The 18,716-nt window shown below is 42.9% G+C and overlaps 1 protein-coding gene across 1 annotated transcript in view; it reads right to left on the bottom strand.

The window, feature by feature from the left end:
* Positions 1–18,716, bottom strand: part of EP300 (EP300 lysine acetyltransferase) — a 149,185-nt gene that overhangs the window by 88,465 nt on the left and 42,004 nt on the right. Inside the window, exons 4-7 of the mRNA XM_089692644.1 lie at positions 15,853–16,138; positions 11,250–11,363; positions 7,166–7,405; positions 3,594–3,687 (exon numbers count right to left, since the gene is read on the bottom strand). Of these exons, the coding sequence (XP_089548770.1) occupies positions 3,594–3,687; positions 7,166–7,405; positions 11,250–11,363; positions 15,853–16,138 (734 nt within the window). The remainder of the gene's footprint in view (positions 1–3,593; positions 3,688–7,165; positions 7,406–11,249; positions 11,364–15,852; positions 16,139–18,716) is intronic.

Below are 18,716 nucleotides of genomic sequence, written 5' to 3'. Positions count from 1 at the left end.
TCAAAAACAAAACAAGAAAATGAGAGGAAATACCAGAACTGGTGTGATCACAATGGAAGATTTACCCTCTATTACTTTTCTGGGGACAACACAAAACGTGGGATTTTTGTAACTTTCCCTTTAGATGATACTGATAAACATGACAAATGGAGAGGGTGAATCTCCCCAACTATGGCACAGACAGCAATAAAAACCGACAGGTGTTTTGATCCCTTTGTACTCTATACAAAAAAAAAAAAAAAAAAAAAAAAAAAAAGGTCTGAGTTTCCATATCTTGTAGTGCATTGTTCTCAAAAGACTTTTCAGTTTGAGAAGAAGCAGTAAATGTAACACTAGTGGGTGTAATTCAGAATACATTGCCATATATACACAAAGACCCAGTGTATCTCCCTGGACATCTCAATTTCTGGCTCTGTGTTTATATCTGTAGCTAGATTTTTGGACAAATTATCCTCTGCACTTATGCAAGAGACTCAGTCCTATATTAAAGTGGTTCTAAAAGCAGAAGGTTTATTATGTTAATGCATTCTCTGCATGAAGATAAAAAAAAAAAAAAAAAAAAAAAACCTTCTGCCAGCTGCTTCCCCCTCAGCCCCCCTAAATACTTACCTGAGCCCCATCTCGATGCAGTGATGTGCACTAGAGCAGAGGTTCTCTCGGGTCTCTCTCTCCTCATAGGCTCAGACACAGCTGTGGGAGTCACTACTGGCTCCTGCTGCGGTCAACCACAGCCAGTGAGGAGGGAGCAAGAAGCAGGGCCAAGCCACGCTCTCTGTGTCTTATCGACATGCAGAGCTGGCTCGGGAGTGAGAGGACTGCTATGGGGGCACTTGAGAAGAGTCTGGCAGGGGACTCGAGAAGTGGAGAATCGGGGCGGACTGATAGTCACAGCTCTTTGCTCAATGAACACCTAGAACTGAATGATCAGCGATTATGTGATCGCTCAGTTCTTGGTCTTAGAGCCAGCTGGAACAGCTGCAGCATCGGGTTGATGCTGCAGCCATATAGGTATGTTTTTTGTTTTTAATTTAAATTCCGCACTTGCCTTTTAAGGACACCAATGACATTTTAAAGAAGAAGATTCACCGAAATTCATGGATGACACTGCTGGTGATGTGAGGTTTGTTCAGGTTGTACACATCCACTGGTCACAAGGAAGCTGTACAAGCAGAACTGGAACGGATGAAGAAAAGTAAGCAGTTTACAAAATCACAAATACTGTCTGAAGAACTGTTTTAGTGATTTTGACTACTAATTATTTTGCATTTAGAGATGGGTTTCATTTACAATGTTGAGGAGTAGCCATAGGATCCAGTGTCATTCTATCCTTTCCCGGGGGTTTTCATAAACGTGAGACTAGGATCATCTATACCGATGTGGCGTTTCCCAGGCACTGGCGATATTGGATTGTTGTGACACTTTCCTTCTACATTACAAAGAGAAACAGATTTCATTCTTGGACACTTTGGTGCACAGGTTAGGGAGCGGATTATGCATGAACATGCACACCAAACCTAGAGACAGCAATCTGTTATTCCTGTATACCAGTTATCGTCTACCACATTTCAGGTCCATTAACAGGAGTCTGTTGTTGAGGGTACACTGTAAAGTAATGGAAACCCAAATAGACAGGTACGACTTAGGAAAGTTGTGGAACCATTTCTCCATAGAAGCTATCCCAGGGCCCTTATTGACCGAGAGATGCAGAGATTAGAGAATAACCAGTAGACACTAAAGTCAACCAGGAGACAGGTGGGACTGAAACAGATCTTTTTCCACTCAATTTAATGCACATAGTCCATTTTTCAGGTGATTAAAATAACACTGGCCATTACTAAAGAAACCTTATTTTCAGATCCCAGTATTTCATTTTTTTACCTGTAAGATATTTAGATGCATTTGAAGTTTACTAGATTGGTCGATTATAACAGATTTCACAGAGCATGGGTACTGTCAAACTCAGCTTTATGAAAAATGATGAAATGCCTAAACCTAAGAGGAGGTGACCAAGTTCTACTAGTAAAATGGAAAGAGGTTTGGTGGATTCACCAACTGTCAGCACTGCACCCTACTGGCCTAAACAAAGATTGCGGCATACATTTGTTTTTGTGAGAAAAGGATATCCTGTCAATTATATTATTCATATATTTAGTAACGGGTATGCAAAACATAATTATCTTTTTTATGGAGGTCTGAGGTGGATGCTGGATGACCCGGAGTCATGTCAAGTAAATGTTATGACATTTTGACTAATATCGTACGTATTGGTATTAAAACGGATTAGTGCTAGCTCACTAATGGTGTGTTTATATCAGGGAGGATAAAAATTGGATTTAAAAAAAAAAAAATTCTGATTTTTATTTTTTTAACTGGATGTTTTTGATTTACATCAAAATTATTTTAATAAAATGCTTTTGGAGTAAAAATCCATCTAAAGATCATTTTCTATTTAAGATGAATCAAAGCTCTGCAAGCTGAGATAACATGCACCGCATTGATGCATTCACACAATTTCACAGTAACCATGGGAAAAAACATGATATAAAAGAATTTGAGTAGTTCTCCAGCTATGTGTGATTAACCCATTAACCTAAAATCAGTTCTGATATCGCTGTTTTACTAACCTGACAGCTTATTATTCTAAAAAGGAAACCTTCATCAGGTTTACAAATATTAAAGATTATAACTACCAGCAATGAGTCGGATTCCTTACATTTAAAGAGCACCTGTCATTTTAGATCCATCATGGCAGCACCTGTTAGCGGGCATCCACTCACCTGCTGCCACTATGTCCCTCACCTTGTTGTGGCGCTGCCGCATCACCAGCCGCCCCATTAAAGTGAATGAGACTGTTGGTGAGTCAACAGCGGGTCAGAGGAGGAGCCACTGCGGGACAGAGATGACAGTTGCTTTTAAAAAATTAAATCAAGCCTTTTCACTAGTGATTTAAATCAAATCCACCCTGGTTTATATGGCTAATTATAAAATTTTAGGATAGAATAGTTTGCATGCATGTGCTTCCTTTCTGTTCCTCTGTATTTATTTGAGTCTATCATAGTCATTAGTACACTTCTGAATTTAAGGAAGGTAGGGTAACCCACAAATTGCTATTCCTACCGATTCTTCACTGTGCCGGGTGAAGAAATTCACTGATTGATGGATTAAATACAATCTGATACAATATGCATTATTTTTCGATTACCAAGAAAGCCTGAAATAATCTCACAAAAGGATCATCCGCATCAAAACAATCTCCACTTCATTTGCTGCTCTATAATAAACACAGGGATAAGACATCCATCAAAATGCAAAAATTGTGCTTGTATTCCAAGTGTTACAAAAATGACATTGCAGCTAGGTAGGCAAGCTTTCGAGCAACCATGTTTTTTCTCAAGCCATAATTATAGCATGGTTGCCTGAAAGCTTGCTTAGCTGCAATGTGACGATTTTTGTTAACACATATGAATTACAAATATCGTTTTTGCATTTTGATTAATGCCGCATCAATGTGTTTTAGATTAAAAAAAAAAAAATTATATATATAACTACACTGTTCACACAACAGCCATTTTGATAACAGAAGGGAAACTTACTTTTGAGAGTTAATGCCTAAATGTAGCACAGAATCAGGAAGCAAATTAGAGCTCTGCACATCAATTCCACCATTGACATCCATTGAAGTTACATCTGCACAAAAGAAAAAGAAAGAAAACTATGACAAGAATGAAAAAAATATGAAAGTTTTAATTATTTACCCTGGCAAACAAAATTATTTTTTAGTAATCTTTCATGGACAGCACCAGAATACAACTAAGAACTTAAAGAACTTATGTTGGGAAGAAACAGCCACATGGAGGACTTCCTGCCCAAAAGATTGGACTTAAAAGGAAAATGTCCTATTGATAGTTGTGAAAAAAAGGCTTGACCATGTAGCTGTTTTACAGATCTGTTCAGGAGAGGCACCACTTATTTTCTTCTTTTCAAAGAGTAACCGAGGGAATGCAAGTTCATGGTCTTTTGGCTTGATTTTGTGCCGCCTGGGCCAAAGCCCAATAACAGTACAATTAAAGCCTCTAGCTGAAGGCATTGGAAACATCCAAATGGCAATGCAAACCTCTCAACACATAATTTATGTAAGGCAATTTCTTCATAATTTAATGGTTTATTACACAACAGGTAAAAAGTTATCCTGAGAACTCTGAAATTAGAATGTAACCATGAAGAAGAACTAAAGTATGGAATCTGCAAAAGAAAAAAAGGGCAGAGGGCAAAGAACTAGTCACCAGCATTGCCCGTAGGTTTTTGCAGCTGTTCTTTTCCCTATTACTTACTTACCATGGCTCCATGGCTTGTTCTGCAATGTGTGTCTGTGTGAAGGTGGTCAACTTGGTATAGGTAGGGTTTTGATCCCCCATGGCAGAGCTTCCAACAAGGAAAACAAGGAACAGCACAGTAGTGACTGTAGAACAATGAGGCTCTAGGAACAGGAGTGCCTAGGCAATCTTAAGCAACAAAAGTGCACTGACATTTTCAGACACACTAGACAAAAAAAAAAAAGGTTCTTTTGGGGCATAATTATTATTATTATTACACAGTATTTATATAGCGCCAACAGTTTGCTCAGCGCTGTACATTACAATGGGAGACAATACATAGGACAGTACAGTAACAATACAATAAAATACACAAGGGGTTTGAGGGCCCTGCTCCTTGGAGCTTACAATCTAGGAGGGAGGGGAGAGTGGTACAGGAGGAAATAGCTGTGGGGGATGGAGTGGTGAGGGGAGCGGAGGAGATCAGCAGTTAGGTGAGGGCGGGGTAGGCTTCTCTGAAGAGATGGGTTTTCAGGGTGCGCCTAAAGGTGAGGAGGGTAGGTGACAGTCTGATGGATTGGGGTAGTGAGTTCCAGAGGATGGGGGAGGCTCTGGAGAAGTCTTGGAGATGAGCATGGGAGGAGACAAGGTGAGCTAGAGAGCAGGAGGTTGTGGGAGGAGCAGAGAATACGGTTTGGGTGATATTTGGAGAGAAGGGTGGTGATATAATTTGGGGCGGAGTTATAAATGGCTTTATATGTTATTGTTAATGTTTTGAATTGTATTCGTTGGGCAATGGGAAGCCAGTGGAGGGACTGCCAGAGAGTGATGGCACATATGGAATGGTTAGGAAGGTGGATGAGTCTGGCAGCAGCATTAATGATGGACTGAAGAAGGGTTAGCCTGCGAATAGGTAGGCCAATGAGGAGGAAGTTTCAATAGTCAAGGCAAGAGAAAACAAGGGAGCGAATAAGGTGTTTAGTGGTTTCAGAGGTTAACGTGCATATCTTGAAGATGTTGCGGAGGTGAAGTCTACAAGATTTGGACAGTGATTGGATTTGGGGCTGAAAAGACAGATGGGAGTCTGGGATTAAACCTAGTACCATGACATGAGGGGAGGGACTGATGGTTGTATTATTGATCTTGATGGAAAAGTCAGGGGAGGGGGCATGGAATGAAGAGAATAGTATGAGCTCCGTTTCGGAAAGATTTAGTTTGAGGTGGAGGAGTGACATCCATGCTGATATGTCACTTAGTAGGTTGGTAATGCGAGAGGAGACTGAAGGGGTGAGGTGAGGTGAAGAGTAGAGCGATAGATTTGTGTGTCATCAGCATAGAGATGGTATTTAAAACCATGGGAGTTTATCAAGTGACCAAGGGAGGAGGTGTAGATGGAGAAGAGAAGGGGTCCAAGGACAGAACCTTGAGGGACCCCTACAGAAAGAGGAAATGGAGAGGAGGCAGCATTATAGGTAAGGCTGAAGGAGCGCTGCGATAGGTAGGAGAACCAGGATAAAGCAGAGCCTCGGAGGCCAAGAGAGTGGAGTTTTTTGAGGAGGAGGGGATGGTCAGCAGTATCAAAAGCCACAGAGGTCAAGTAGTAAGAGTATGGAGTGGTGGCCATTGATTTTAGAAGTTAGTAAATCATTAGTGAGTTTTAGTAGGGTGGTTTCAGTGGAGTGGCGTGAGTGAAAGCCAGACTGTAAAGGGTCAAGAAGGTTGTTGTCAGTGAGGTGAGAGCTCAGGCGATTGTAGACTAAGCGTTCTAAGCGTTCTGAGGTAAACGGGAGCAGGGGAGTGATCTGTCCATGCTTTAGAGGGGTGGGGAAGGCACCATTAGAGAGAGAGAGAGAGAAAATGAAGAAGTGAGTGAGGGAGCATAGGACAGAAGAAGAGGATGACTGTAGTAGTTGCGAGTGGACAGGATCCAGGGGGCAGGTGGTGAGACGGGCTTCGGAGAAACATTTAGTGAGGTTAAAAGAGGAAAGTGTTGAGGGAGGTTTAGTATAAGGTATGCTAAGTGGATAGATGTCTGTGTAGCGGAGATGCCCCTACGAATTGCATCAATCTTGTTTTTGAAATGATTTGCAATCTTGTAAGCAGTGTTACTGTGTGGACTTGGAGAAAGTAGAGAGTTCAAAGTAGAGAAGAGACGATGAGGTCTGGATAACAAGGTATTAATCAGAGTGACAAAGTAGGCTTGTTTGGCAGCATGGAGGGAAGAATTGTATGTTAAAAAAGCAGATTTATATAGGGCGAATTGCTTTCCGAGATTTGGTTTTACGCCACAATAGCTCCAGTGCATGACTATGTCGCTTAAGATTTCTGGTGTCGTCAGTCTGCCACAGTTGTAATGGTCGGGGCCTGATACTTTGTGTAGTTAGAGGAGCAAATGAGTCTAGTGTGGATGAAAGCGAACTGTTGTAGACAGCAGAGTAAGAGAGCAGGGTAACATAGGTGCAGTAGAAGATAGTAAAAGCTTTATGGTGAGTAACCTCAGGCTGTGGATGTCAGAATGTATTGAAAAAGCCTATGCCACCACAAAATCCCAGGGAGTAGCAGAAGCAGAGCTTCAATCTAAGGTCCTTAGCTCTGCTTTGCCAGTGTCTAATAACTAAAAGTAGCAGCATACATACTAGTTGTCCAAGAGTATGAATGCATTTTATATTGTGCATTTAAGAGGCTTATTCTTAAAAAGCAAGGGTAGGCAGATCTCCAAAGAGCCACATTTTAAGGTTTCAGCTTACTATTGGTAGCACAAAGGGGGAAGGGTGGGGGGGAAGGCTTCAAATCATGGGAAATGAAATTTGGTGTTTTCAATTACATTACACAATAATAACTAAAATACTTACTTAATGAGTTCATAGAGCGAACACTCTGTGTTGACTGCCCTGGATGAGGGCCCTTAGTTTGTGTGTGAGATTGGGACTGCATCTGGTTCCCCTGATATGGTAATCCCAGAGCTGCATAAGCCCTTTCAATAGAGCTAGGATCAATCTGGCTATTAGAATTAATGGAGGGTGTTGACTGTTGGTTCACATTGCCAGCGGTACTCACAGTCCCTGTAGTTATTGGTGGGCTACCAAACAAAGCTGTAAAGAAACAATGCCATTATTAAAACGTAGATGCATAATGAGCAGTTTTAACCATTAACATTAATGTGTAAATCCAGCTTTCAACTGTATGAATTGTATTCAATTGTATGATTACAAAGTAGAACATTTATAAAATCTCTATATATTATATAGTTCATACTATCAGCTTTTGGCACTGGTCCTGTTCTGTGCTATCCCTTTTAATAGAAGTTACGTACCACCCTATTGGTAGCTTAGCACCTCTGGCACACAGAGAAGCAAAGTTTGCCATTAGGGATAGTTGCCAAGTGTCACAGATTCTGCAGCGCAGTCCTGGGATTTTGGACACTGTCCATGTCTCGCGGGCTGTTCAGCAGAATCCAAATTGGACTTTTCCAAAGCACAGGGGGATGTTGGGTGCTATAACACCCCCTGTGTTCCAGCACTGCTATTGGTACTGTCAAACAGAGAAGCAGTGAGGCACTGAAAACACTAACCACCATTGCTAAAGGCAGGGGTTACATTTCATTGCCACTGACCACCAATGCAAAGGATTAAGTTTGTGGAGGGGATAGGGGCCAGTAATCAAGCACTGCGCACTGTGATCAAAGAGTGCATGGTGCTAACTCCTGTATATAGACAGGAGGGAGAGAGCACAGTCTGCACCTCCGCCTATTTCTTCCCTTGTAGACAAAACAGAAAGCTGTAAGGGATAGCTGACAAGTCCTTAGCAACCGAAGACATCGGTTGGTAGAATGTGGGCAAGTGGCCCCTACAGCTGTTTTGCCGACAAGGGTAGAGATAAAAAGAGAAAACTGGTAGGAGGTGCAGGCTATGCTCTCTTCCTTCTGTCTGTATGCAGGAGTTAACACAGCACTCTCTCAGATCAGAGTGTACAGGGTCACAGCAGTTCTATGTCAAGAAACACTGTCACAGACCATGAGTTACATGCTGCTACCTTCAGGTGGCTAAACACTGGCAAAAATGTATACTCCTAGAGTGTACCCATATAACCCCTTTCTCCATGATGCTTCAGTTTTCAGCGGGCAATAAAAAGAGTGATAAAGGCTCAGAGGGGAGGGATCTGCGTCCTGTACTGCACTACAAGATTACGAATTTACAGGTTAAGTCAAATTTCCTAAAGACACCAACAGCCCTGGTGAAAGGAGCTCCAACAGAAAAGGGTGAAACATTTTCCCTAAAAGCATAGGCCCTGGAGAGGAGTTGTCTGATCCACCTGGCAATGGAGGAGCAGGAAAGTAGGGCGAGGACCTTCAGGTAGAACAAAAAGCGACTGCATAATGGGGAAAAGTGGCAGTAACTGCCAAATAGACTCATAGTCCTAACACATCTAAAACAAACAATATAAGTAAATTTCCTTGGCATGTTTGGAAGAGAAGAGAGGAGCGAAGGGACTTACTCTTCAATGAACTGAAAGGGTGAGACCAGCTTGGGCATCAAAACCTCACTGTCCTTGTGCAAAACAAGAAATAGCTCTTTAGAAGATAGAGCTGCTAACTCAGAAACACACCTAATAGACGTGATGGCAACCTTAGGGAGAGGACAGCCAAAGGGGGTCTCTGAAGAACAGGGAGAACCAGGTTCAGAGCTTGAGGTGACAAAAGGAGATTGACTTGAGGAATTGTATGAGCAATTACCTGTAGAAAAATCCTGATAAAAAGGATTGTGAGGTAAGAGGTTTCTGGAATAGGGTGGGTAAGGCAGAAACCTCTTTCTTGAGAGTAATTGAGGACAGACACTTGTCAAGACCAGACTGAAGAAAAGCCAAAATTAGAGTGATAGAAAATCCCCTAGGGTTAAGCCTAGTCTCTTCACACCATGCAAAGAAGGCCTTCCATGTGGACTGGTAAGTCTTGCAGGGGTTAAATTTCCTTGCTCTGTGTAAAATGGGAATAACTGAATCACAGATGCTTCTATCCTGTAGGACTTGGGTTTCAACAGTCATGCAGTTAAAGCCAATAAATGAGAAGCCAAACAGAACAGGGAGCCTAGAACCAATAAGTCTGTTCTGTTTAGAAAAGGCCAGGGCTTATTTACCAGACGTTCTAGTATGTCTGTGTACCACATTCTTTTGGGACAATTTAGTGCAATGAGAATTGCCAGGACCTGTTCTTCCTCTATCTTGTGGAGCAGTCATGGAAGATGTTCATCAGAGGAAAGGTATTAACCAGCTTGAATTTAGTTTGAGGAATCACCAGATCATCTACTGCAAGCCTAGAGGATACCTGGTCTTGGCTACAAATTTGTTCAGCTTGTTTTTGAACCTACAGGCCAGGATGTCTACATTTGATTGGCTACATCTGGGCATGACCACAGGTTTTCAAAGATCTCAGGATGCAGAACCACTCTGGGTCTAGGCATTGACTGCTTAGGTAACCTGCCTGCCAACTGTCCACTCCCAAAATGTGGATGGCCAAGAGAGCTGTAATGTATACTCTGCCCATGAGAGTATTAGACTCATCTCTCTTAGTGCTGCTAGGCTTCTGGTGTCCTTGTAGGAGGAAGGTCCAATGTTGGAGAGACAACCTGATGAATCTTAGTTCTAGAATGTTGATGAGAAGTTTTTACTACTCTTGATAGCAAGTCTCCTGGAAAGTCAGGGAGTTGTAAACTATGCCCAAGCCTGTAAGACTCGCATCTGTCGTTATCATATTCCAAGTCCTGTAATGGAATAGCTTTCTCAAAACCAGAGCAGGATTGGAGATCTAGCATGCCAGGGAGATCTTCAATTAACTGGACAGAAGCACTTGGTGATCTAAGGACTGGATCTGTTTGCTGCACATCTTGAGGATGCTTGATTGAAGTGAAAAACTGGCAAACGCTAACAGATGTCTCCTCACTCTATGGCATGGGTGTCAAACTGGCGGCTCTCCAGCTGTTACCAAACTGCAAGTCCCATGAGGCATTGCAAGATTGACAGCTACAAGCATGACTCCCAAAGGCAGAAACATGATGGGACTTGTAGTTTCTCAAGAACTGGAGTGCCGCCGGTTTGACACCCCTGCTATGGAGTGGGGCGCCCCTGGGAAGACTTGGTAGGCTATGGCGTGACTAAAGGAAGTCCTGGTTTAGAGGTAGACACCTGGAAAGAATGAAAGATCCTTTTCTTGAAGTACAGGTGGAAGCCACTAGGCTTTTTCTTGTGAGGTAGGAGTGTTTGTCAGTATCCAATCACCTGAAGGTAGCAACATATAACCCACAGTCTATGAATACCATGGGTAAACATAAAACAGTACTGTATGGATAGCATGTTTTTTTTTGTGTTCAGGTCCACTTAACTCACTGTGCAAAGGTCTGTTTTCACTGACATTTTTGTTACTTTTTAAGTAACCCAACACAAACCCTTTTGAGTGCAGCCCAACCAGCAAAATACTTCCCTCCTTTCTGTTCCAGCTAATTTTACAGTACTCCTGCCAAGCGCCACACGTCTTTTGCAAACAAAAAGTCCTGACCAGCAACTTTTCCCAGTGCACACAAATTCTGTAGCCTTATTTACTCCTATAGGTGAGATCTACGCATGGCAGCCTCCAGTTGTTCAGAGGAGTATGTCTGACCCATGCAATAAACTCTGCTCAAAGAGGACTTGCTTGCAAGTTCAATTTTAGGAAGATGATTCAATATTTCCCAAAGCTTTACCAATTCTAAGGTTTAAATTGGTAATTTATTAGTGAACATGAGCCTTGTGGAGAACGTCTTTTAAAATGGAACTGCACCTTTATATTTAAACCATCAGCCTAGAGGTACACAGCACACAACCATTTTTAACAACTCTGGGAGGAAATGCACAACTTTTCTGCTATGTACTAGTGCAACATAAACATCATAACTAACATGTACATACATTGTTGGTTACGCTTATCCCCAGCATTCTTCAGCGGTAAACAGACTGGACAGTCATGTCGTGTACAGTTCTTCCAGTGAGAAATTATCTGTCGTGAAGAGGCACAGTGTGCAACTAAAATCACAACAAAAAAATGAACATGTTGAAGTCAAAACCCCTGTCAGACATCTACATACTTTAACAGCATTTTTAAACTGTGGAACAACAAAAATGATATCTGAGCATACATTAAAATAAAAAAAGACAAAGCCACTATGAACTTACTTTACATATGCCAACTTTTGATTTCTATACTGAATAAGATGTACCGTATTTGCCGGCGTATAAGACGACTGGGCGTATAAGACGACCCCCCTACTTTTCCTGCTAAAATTTAGTGTTTGAGCTATACTCGCCGTATAAGACTACCCCTCTTCCAATGCACACCAGTGGCAGGAATAGTGCCCCATCATTGGTATCAGTGGCAGGAATAGTGCCCCATCATTGGTATCAGTGGGAGGAATAGTGCCCCATCATTGGTATCAGTGGCAGGAATAGTGCCCCATCATTGGTATCAGTGGCAGGAATAGTGCCCCATCATTGGTATTAGTGGGGGGAATAGTGCCCCATCATTGGTATCAGTGGCGGGAATAGTGCCCCATCATTGGTATCAGTGGCAGGAATAGTGCCCCATCATTGGCATTAGTGGCAGGAATAGTGCCCCATCATTAGTATCAGTGGGAGGAATAGTGCCCCATCATTGGTGTCAGTGGGAGGAATAGTGCCCCATCATTAGTATCAGTGGGGGGAATAGTGCCCCATCATTGGTATCAGTGGCGGGAATAGTGCCCCATCATTAGTATCAGTGGGGGGGAATAGTGCCCCATCATTGGTATCAGTGGGGGGAATAGTGCCCCATCATTGGTATCAGTGGGGGGAATAGTGCCCCATCATTGGTGTCAGTGGGAGGAATGGTGTCCCAACATTGGTGTCAGTGGGAGGAATGGTGTCCCATCATTGGTGTCAGTGGGGGGTGGAATGGTGTCCCATCGTTGGTGTCAGTGGGGGGGAAATAGTGCCCCATCGTTGATGTCAGTGGGGGGAGGAATAGTGCCCCATCGTTGGTGTCAGTGGGGGGGAGGAATAGTGCCCCATCGTTGGTGTCAGTGGGGGGGAGGAATAGTGCCCCATCGTTGGTGTCAGTGGGGGGGAGGAATAGTGCCCCATCGTTGGTGTCAGTGGGGGGGAGGAATAGTGCCCCATCGTTGGTGTCAGTGGGGGGGAGGAATAGTGCCCCACCGTTGGTGTCAGTGGGAGGAATAGTGCCCCATCATTGGTATCAGTGGGAGGAATAGTGCTCCATCATTGGTATCAGTGACACCAATGATGGGGCACTATTCCTCCCACTGACACTTGCTGACCCTGTTCTCGTATGGTGCTGCTGCAGCCAGCATATGTGGTTGCAGCAGCACCTCTACACTGACCACTTACCTGCTGGTCCTGCACTCGATTTTCGCAGGGCCGCTCGGCTGCACCCCCTCGCCGGTGATTGGCCGCCTGTGTGCCTTTCCTGTGCTACCGTTCTGGCGGCCAATCACTGTTGAGGAGGTGGAGCCGAGCAGCTGCACGAACATCCAGTGGCCGAACTGAAGGCGCAGCCGCGCTTCCTGGACCGGATCGTCGTAGGACCGGAACCAGGTAAGAAACAGCCGCTGCCCACCCCTGTACTTAGTGTCCCTTCCATTGGGGGAAGGGGGGGGGCGCCCCCCCCCTAAAAAGTGTCAGTATGCCGTATACCGGCGTATAAGACGACCCCCGACTTTTGAGAAGATTTTCAAGGGGTAAAAAGTCATCTTATACGCCGGCAAATACGGTACTTCTCATACTAAATGTGCCATAACTTGCATCAGATGCTGATCTGGAGCTGGGTCTTTCTGCTAACATGACTACACAATGTCCCTTGATACAAATCTACCGATTGCATTGAAAACTAATCTTGTGACGCACAGAAACACTGACAATTTTATAGTTCACTAATGGATTTAAACTGAACTCCAGGAAATCAGCTACTTTGTAAAAAGTGCTTGCCACACCTTGTGGACTTCTCTCTCTATTTAAATCTGACAGCTGCATGGAGAATTATGAAGCTCCCAGAAGATAAAGTTCCAGGAGGTCCAGTATCTAAGTTCCTTCAGATGCAGAGCCAATGCAGCTTCTAGGCTTGCCCGACCCCTCCTCCTACCCAGTCACAGAAACCTTTGTATTATGTGAACTTATTCACAAAATACAAAGGCTTCTGTGAATGGCCAGCTGATTGGAGGGGCAGGCATAGCTGATGTGTGTGCTTCTTTCCTCTCAGAGTATCTTCTCTGGGAGTGCTATAAACCTGTCAGATGTAAATACGCCAGATAAGTCCAGGAGGTGGCACATCCGTTTTTTGATGCGTTTTGCAGCATGTCTGCTCACTGGGCAACCTGGGCACCTATGTTAGCTTCTTTCAATGTGCAACTAGGGCAGCCAAGGATTCCTTTAGCAGTCTATTCACTGTCTGTTTCTGCTACTAAACATTACTTCTCTTTATTATGCCACAGCAGTTGCTCTTACCACATACTTCTGACTTAGAACTTACAGTAGGTGCATTTGATCCCTAAGATACGAGGTTTAAAGAAATGATTGGGTCAGGACATCTTGTCTCATACTGACACAAGTGGTAAAAGTAAAGATATACAGGCTTTGGAAAACTAAGACAGTTAAAGGTAGATTCACTGCAATGTGTAGAACATGAATGCCAATTTGCTATCTTTATACGTCTGGGTTTTTGTTTTGGTTTTGTTTTTTTTAAAAAGGTAAGGGGAGGTTTACAAATTACTGAAGCAGTTTGAGTTATGCGATTTTTTTTTTTTACTTGATATAGTCTGCTCACATATATAAATGTGTCCCCATTTGCTTTCTGACTGCCATCAGGGGTTTGTCCCGTTGTACTTCTGGCTACTTTTCACTCTCATTTAAAATTTTACAATATTTACAACATCTTTTACAATATTTCTTATACACCACATTATAAAAAGGACAACCTGCCAAAAAGGTACAAAGAAAGTAAGAGGGCCAAGTACCCCAACAAACCCCAAGTTTGCCATGCCAACATTAAGTTATTCCCAAGCAAGCAGAAGCTGCAAATGACCACTTCAAGGCAGATATCATTACAAAGAACAATCAGCACATGTGGTGTCAGGCTAGTCTTTTTCAGGAAGCTTCTAAATGACAACTTATTAATTCAGCCTATGAAATCCATAACAATTCAGCACCTAAACAAATTAAGTACAAAACATGGTAAAAAAGTAAACTAGCAGAACAGGGTCTAGAAGAAGGCAAAGTACCAGGATGGACAGCGGTCAGTGAAATATTGGTGATGGAAAGGGGCAGGGGGTGCAGCTTTAACTATCAGATTTTAACACATTTCCAATTAAGTAGAGGATAAAGAAATAACTGGAGGGTCATTAAAAAAAAAAAAAGTATGGGAATAGTATATTTTTAAAAAATCCTACTTACCTAAGTGGATGCAGCATCGATCCAATGCTGCATCTGTCCCTTGCGTGCTCCAAGGGTGAGAGCTGAGCAATCAAACACCACTGAAAGCTCAGTTCTCCTCGCTGCTCTGAGTGAGCACACTGGAGTGCTGGGTTGTGGAGGGGGCTGAAGCAGCTGGCTCAAGCTCTCAGTGGATCGCAGAGAGGCTAAACCGGGTGCCAGTCCAGGCTCCTGGGTGGATCCCGATTTTAAAGTCAGGATCTTTTCCCAGCCTGGACCAGCTGAGTGACAACAGCAGACAGTGGACTTTAGCCTGCTGTCGACTGAAAACAGGTCACAGGAGTACAGAACAAAACTGCACTCCAGTGATCCACAGAAGTACAGCCAAATGAGCTTAGGCTCTACTTCTCCTTTAATTAGCAATCTAGTTTGACACCATTGGAAATACTTCATTATAGACTGTTGAGTGCCATAATTAGGCTTAAGGGAGGGGCAAGATGTGAGGGTGGAAGTGGTAATATAAAATGGGAGCTTGGCAGCAGCCTGACATTCACTTCCTGAGGAGGTCCTTGTGACGAAACACATTGAGGCAGATGTGACATCAAACGCTAAGGGAACCCGCTAGTACTGGCTTTATGGAGTGACTACTGGCTCTATAGGCAATAAAAATGTTATGTTTTTAGACATTTGATACTTAAGAAAAACTCCTTTTTAAACATCTTTGCACTGCAGAGAGTTTTTGTTATTTATGCATGGTATATTGTAATGAGTGGAAAAGTGGAACAATACCAGTGACTGCTTTCCAGAACAGGAATTTGAGAGTATATACGGAAAGGATGTGCCTTGCTCTGTAATATAAGTTGATTGTGACTCAAAACACAGGCGTGTTTTGAGAAGATTGATATTGCACTCATATCACCGATGTGATTTTATGTATTTGTGAATACAGTATGGTGTTTTGAGTTTATTTGTATGGCATAGTGCAGGGAAATTGAAAAGAGACAGTGATGGTGAGGGAGAAAAAAAAAAAAAACTAAATGTAAACATTTGACATAAATAAGAAATCAGATTTAAAAAAAAAAAAAAAAAAAAATACCTTGGCATGTTTTTCCAGCCTGGCAGTGGGTCATGTGGTTCAGCACATTCTTCATGGTACGACAATGAGGTAAGTTGCACTGGCGCACCTCACCACTGGCTTGTTCTCTTCTCTGGCACTTATGAGCATGTAATAAAAGAACTAATTGCTGCTGGATCAGCTTTCGCTTTTCTGGATCTGCTGTAGGTGCTCCAGATCCAATTCCTTGTTGAGCACTAGGACCCATACTCTGAGGGCTTGCAGAAACAATGTTGGCTTGGGGAATCTGAGCAGATGACTGTTGATCCTGAAGGGTAAGAAAAGGGCAACATGGGTATATTTTAAAAGCCATTAGTCTTCAATGAACAAATTATGTGAAATATGATGCCCTTAAATCAATAGAAACTTTGTCACTACCCACTCTCTCTGATAATGATAGATCAATACTAGATTTTGACATTAGATGAAGTAGAGACCTCAGCATCCTTACCCAGTGAAAAATCTCTTGGACCTACAGGCATAGCGTCAGGGGTCAAAATGGCAATTCCACCCCATGTTCCAGAGCATCTGTGCGGCCTCCTTGTCAAATTTGTTTTTTACACCTGGACAGGAGGAGCGGCATATACAGGAATTGATCCTCTTCATTTTCTTCCTGCAACCACTGAATGACAGCTTCTCCTCCTTTCCTTCCTGCCAGCATTTAGCAGCAGGAAAATGGAGAGGATTGCTGCTTGTTTATTCCAGCCTTCCTGTCCAATTTACTCTTTAGATGTACTGGAAAATTAAGGGACTTAAAAGGTGCTTCACAATATGAAAAATATTATAATCAAATAAAATGTATTTAAAATTAGAACAACACTAGATTATATGGTTAAAATATTTCCATAAAAACTCAGCCATGCACAAAATATCATTGAAAGGCAATTATTTTTACAGCAGCTCATTGGTTTTTCCGTAGTCCCAACATGTTTCACCCATTAAGGTTTCTTCAGGGTAAATTACCAATTTACTCTTGTTTCCTGCTGTCTAGCCCCGTGCACTCCCCTGATCGCCCCCACAGTGCTGCTGGCTTCCTCCCTCTCCTCTCCCGCCAACTGCTGAGGGGTATGTTTCAGGATGCAAAGTGGGAGAAGGGGCTGGCAAATGTGTCATTTACCAGCCCCTTCCTTTTCTAAATGAACATAGTGAGTGATTGGTACAATTAATTTTCTGTGTTCCTTCAAACCTAAGCATAGTAAACGGTGTTTACTATGCTTCAGTTTGTGAATAAACAGGAAGCTCTGTACAGAGCTGTTCTTGTTCATTCGTTTTGTGCAACTGAGACTGCAGAGATGGAGACTGAGATTTCCCTGTCTCAAAAGTGAGACATCAGGGGTATTTCACAAAAGCTCTCCAATAAGGTTGCTAAAAGAAATGGTGAAAAAATAAAAAAATTAAACAAAAATAAACCACATGCACTCATCCATAGCCCAAATGACTGGCACCCATCCACTTTTAGTTAGGCCTTGCTAGCTAATTTCTTTATAAAAAAAAACAAAAAAAAAAAACAAAAACACAGAACCCTGGTGATCTTTGATGCGTTTCACGTTGTTCGGGTAAATCTCCACTTCTCAATTGTTGCCTACCCCTGCTCCAGGGTATTCAAAGGCATTAGACAGGCATGTCAAATTGTGGACAGTTCCTCCAAAATCTTTTCAATTACACTCTCATTATGTAAATAAAGATCTGAAATAACTATTCAGCCACTTGGAGTAGCTTGGCACAAGGGGAAAGCGGCGGGTAATAGTGGGGGGCTCAGGTCAACTTTCACATTGGGGCCTACAAGCTTCAAGCTATGTTTACTTGGACCACATGGTCTGCAAGCAGAATGGTATAAACTATACTATGAATAAATAGCCCTGCACCTGACATATATACAATACCACTTTGACATGCATAATGCTTTTAATATCCCAACACAGGGGTCTCCAAACGGTTTACTTTGAGGGCAACATTATATTTTACACATATTCACAGCCCGGAAACATAGTTTATAAATAAAATGTATAAATAAATCTACAGCGGGGCTGGGTGGTGCTCCTGTATCATTTGCCGGCACCTAAATGCTGGGGTATCATGCAGCAGAGCTAAACTTCCTGTGTGCATTGGGCTTTACATCTGTGTCCCAGTCAAGAGTCTTCCCATACATTTGTGTACCCATCACTTATCCCACACATTTGTGTCCCCATCACTCATCAGAGTATGTTTGCACATTGGTGTCCCCATTAGAGCCCGCCACATTTGTTTGTCCCCATCACTATTCAGAGACTCCCTGCACATTTATGTCTCCCACAGAGCCCCCGCACAGTTGTGTTTACATCAGAGCTATCACCTCCTCCCCCCGCCTGCATATTTGTGTCCCCATCAGAGCCATCTACCCCCCCATGTCTGTATCCCCATCAGGTCCATCAGCCCTTACCCCACGTTTGTGTCCCCATCAGCCCATTCCCCTCTACCCCCAACATGTTTGTGTACTCATCAGCCCCCCTGCATATTTGTGTCCCCATCAGAGCCCTTAAGCGCTCCTCCCTGCTCAAATGTAAGCATCTCTCAGTTCCCCCTTGCATTTGTAATTTACCACTGTACAGTGCATTCCAAACAGTGGTTACACTGGCTGTGCAGACCTGCTGCAACTCCCACCCCGCTGCTATTCCAAACATATATATTACAAAGACTGTTACTGCAGTAAGTCTGCGGACTAGCTGTGGACCAGAAAAAAATGGCCTGGCGGGCCGTACTTTGGAGACCCCTGCCTTTACACATAACCCAAAGCACCTTTTTTGTATTCAACATGCAGACTAATTTCCCTAATATGGACTTAAAGGACACATATAGCCAAAGCTCTT

The sequence above is a fragment of the Staurois parvus genome, unplaced genomic scaffold, assembly GCF_062004578.1.
Source record: "Staurois parvus isolate SC_StPar_1 unplaced genomic scaffold, SC_StPar_1.0 ptg000597l, whole genome shotgun sequence".
Classification (NCBI taxonomy): Eukaryota; Metazoa; Chordata; class Amphibia; order Anura; family Ranidae; genus Staurois; species Staurois parvus.
Note: the sequence above shows the minus strand (reverse complement) of the source record. Positions and strands in the feature narration are given on the sequence as shown.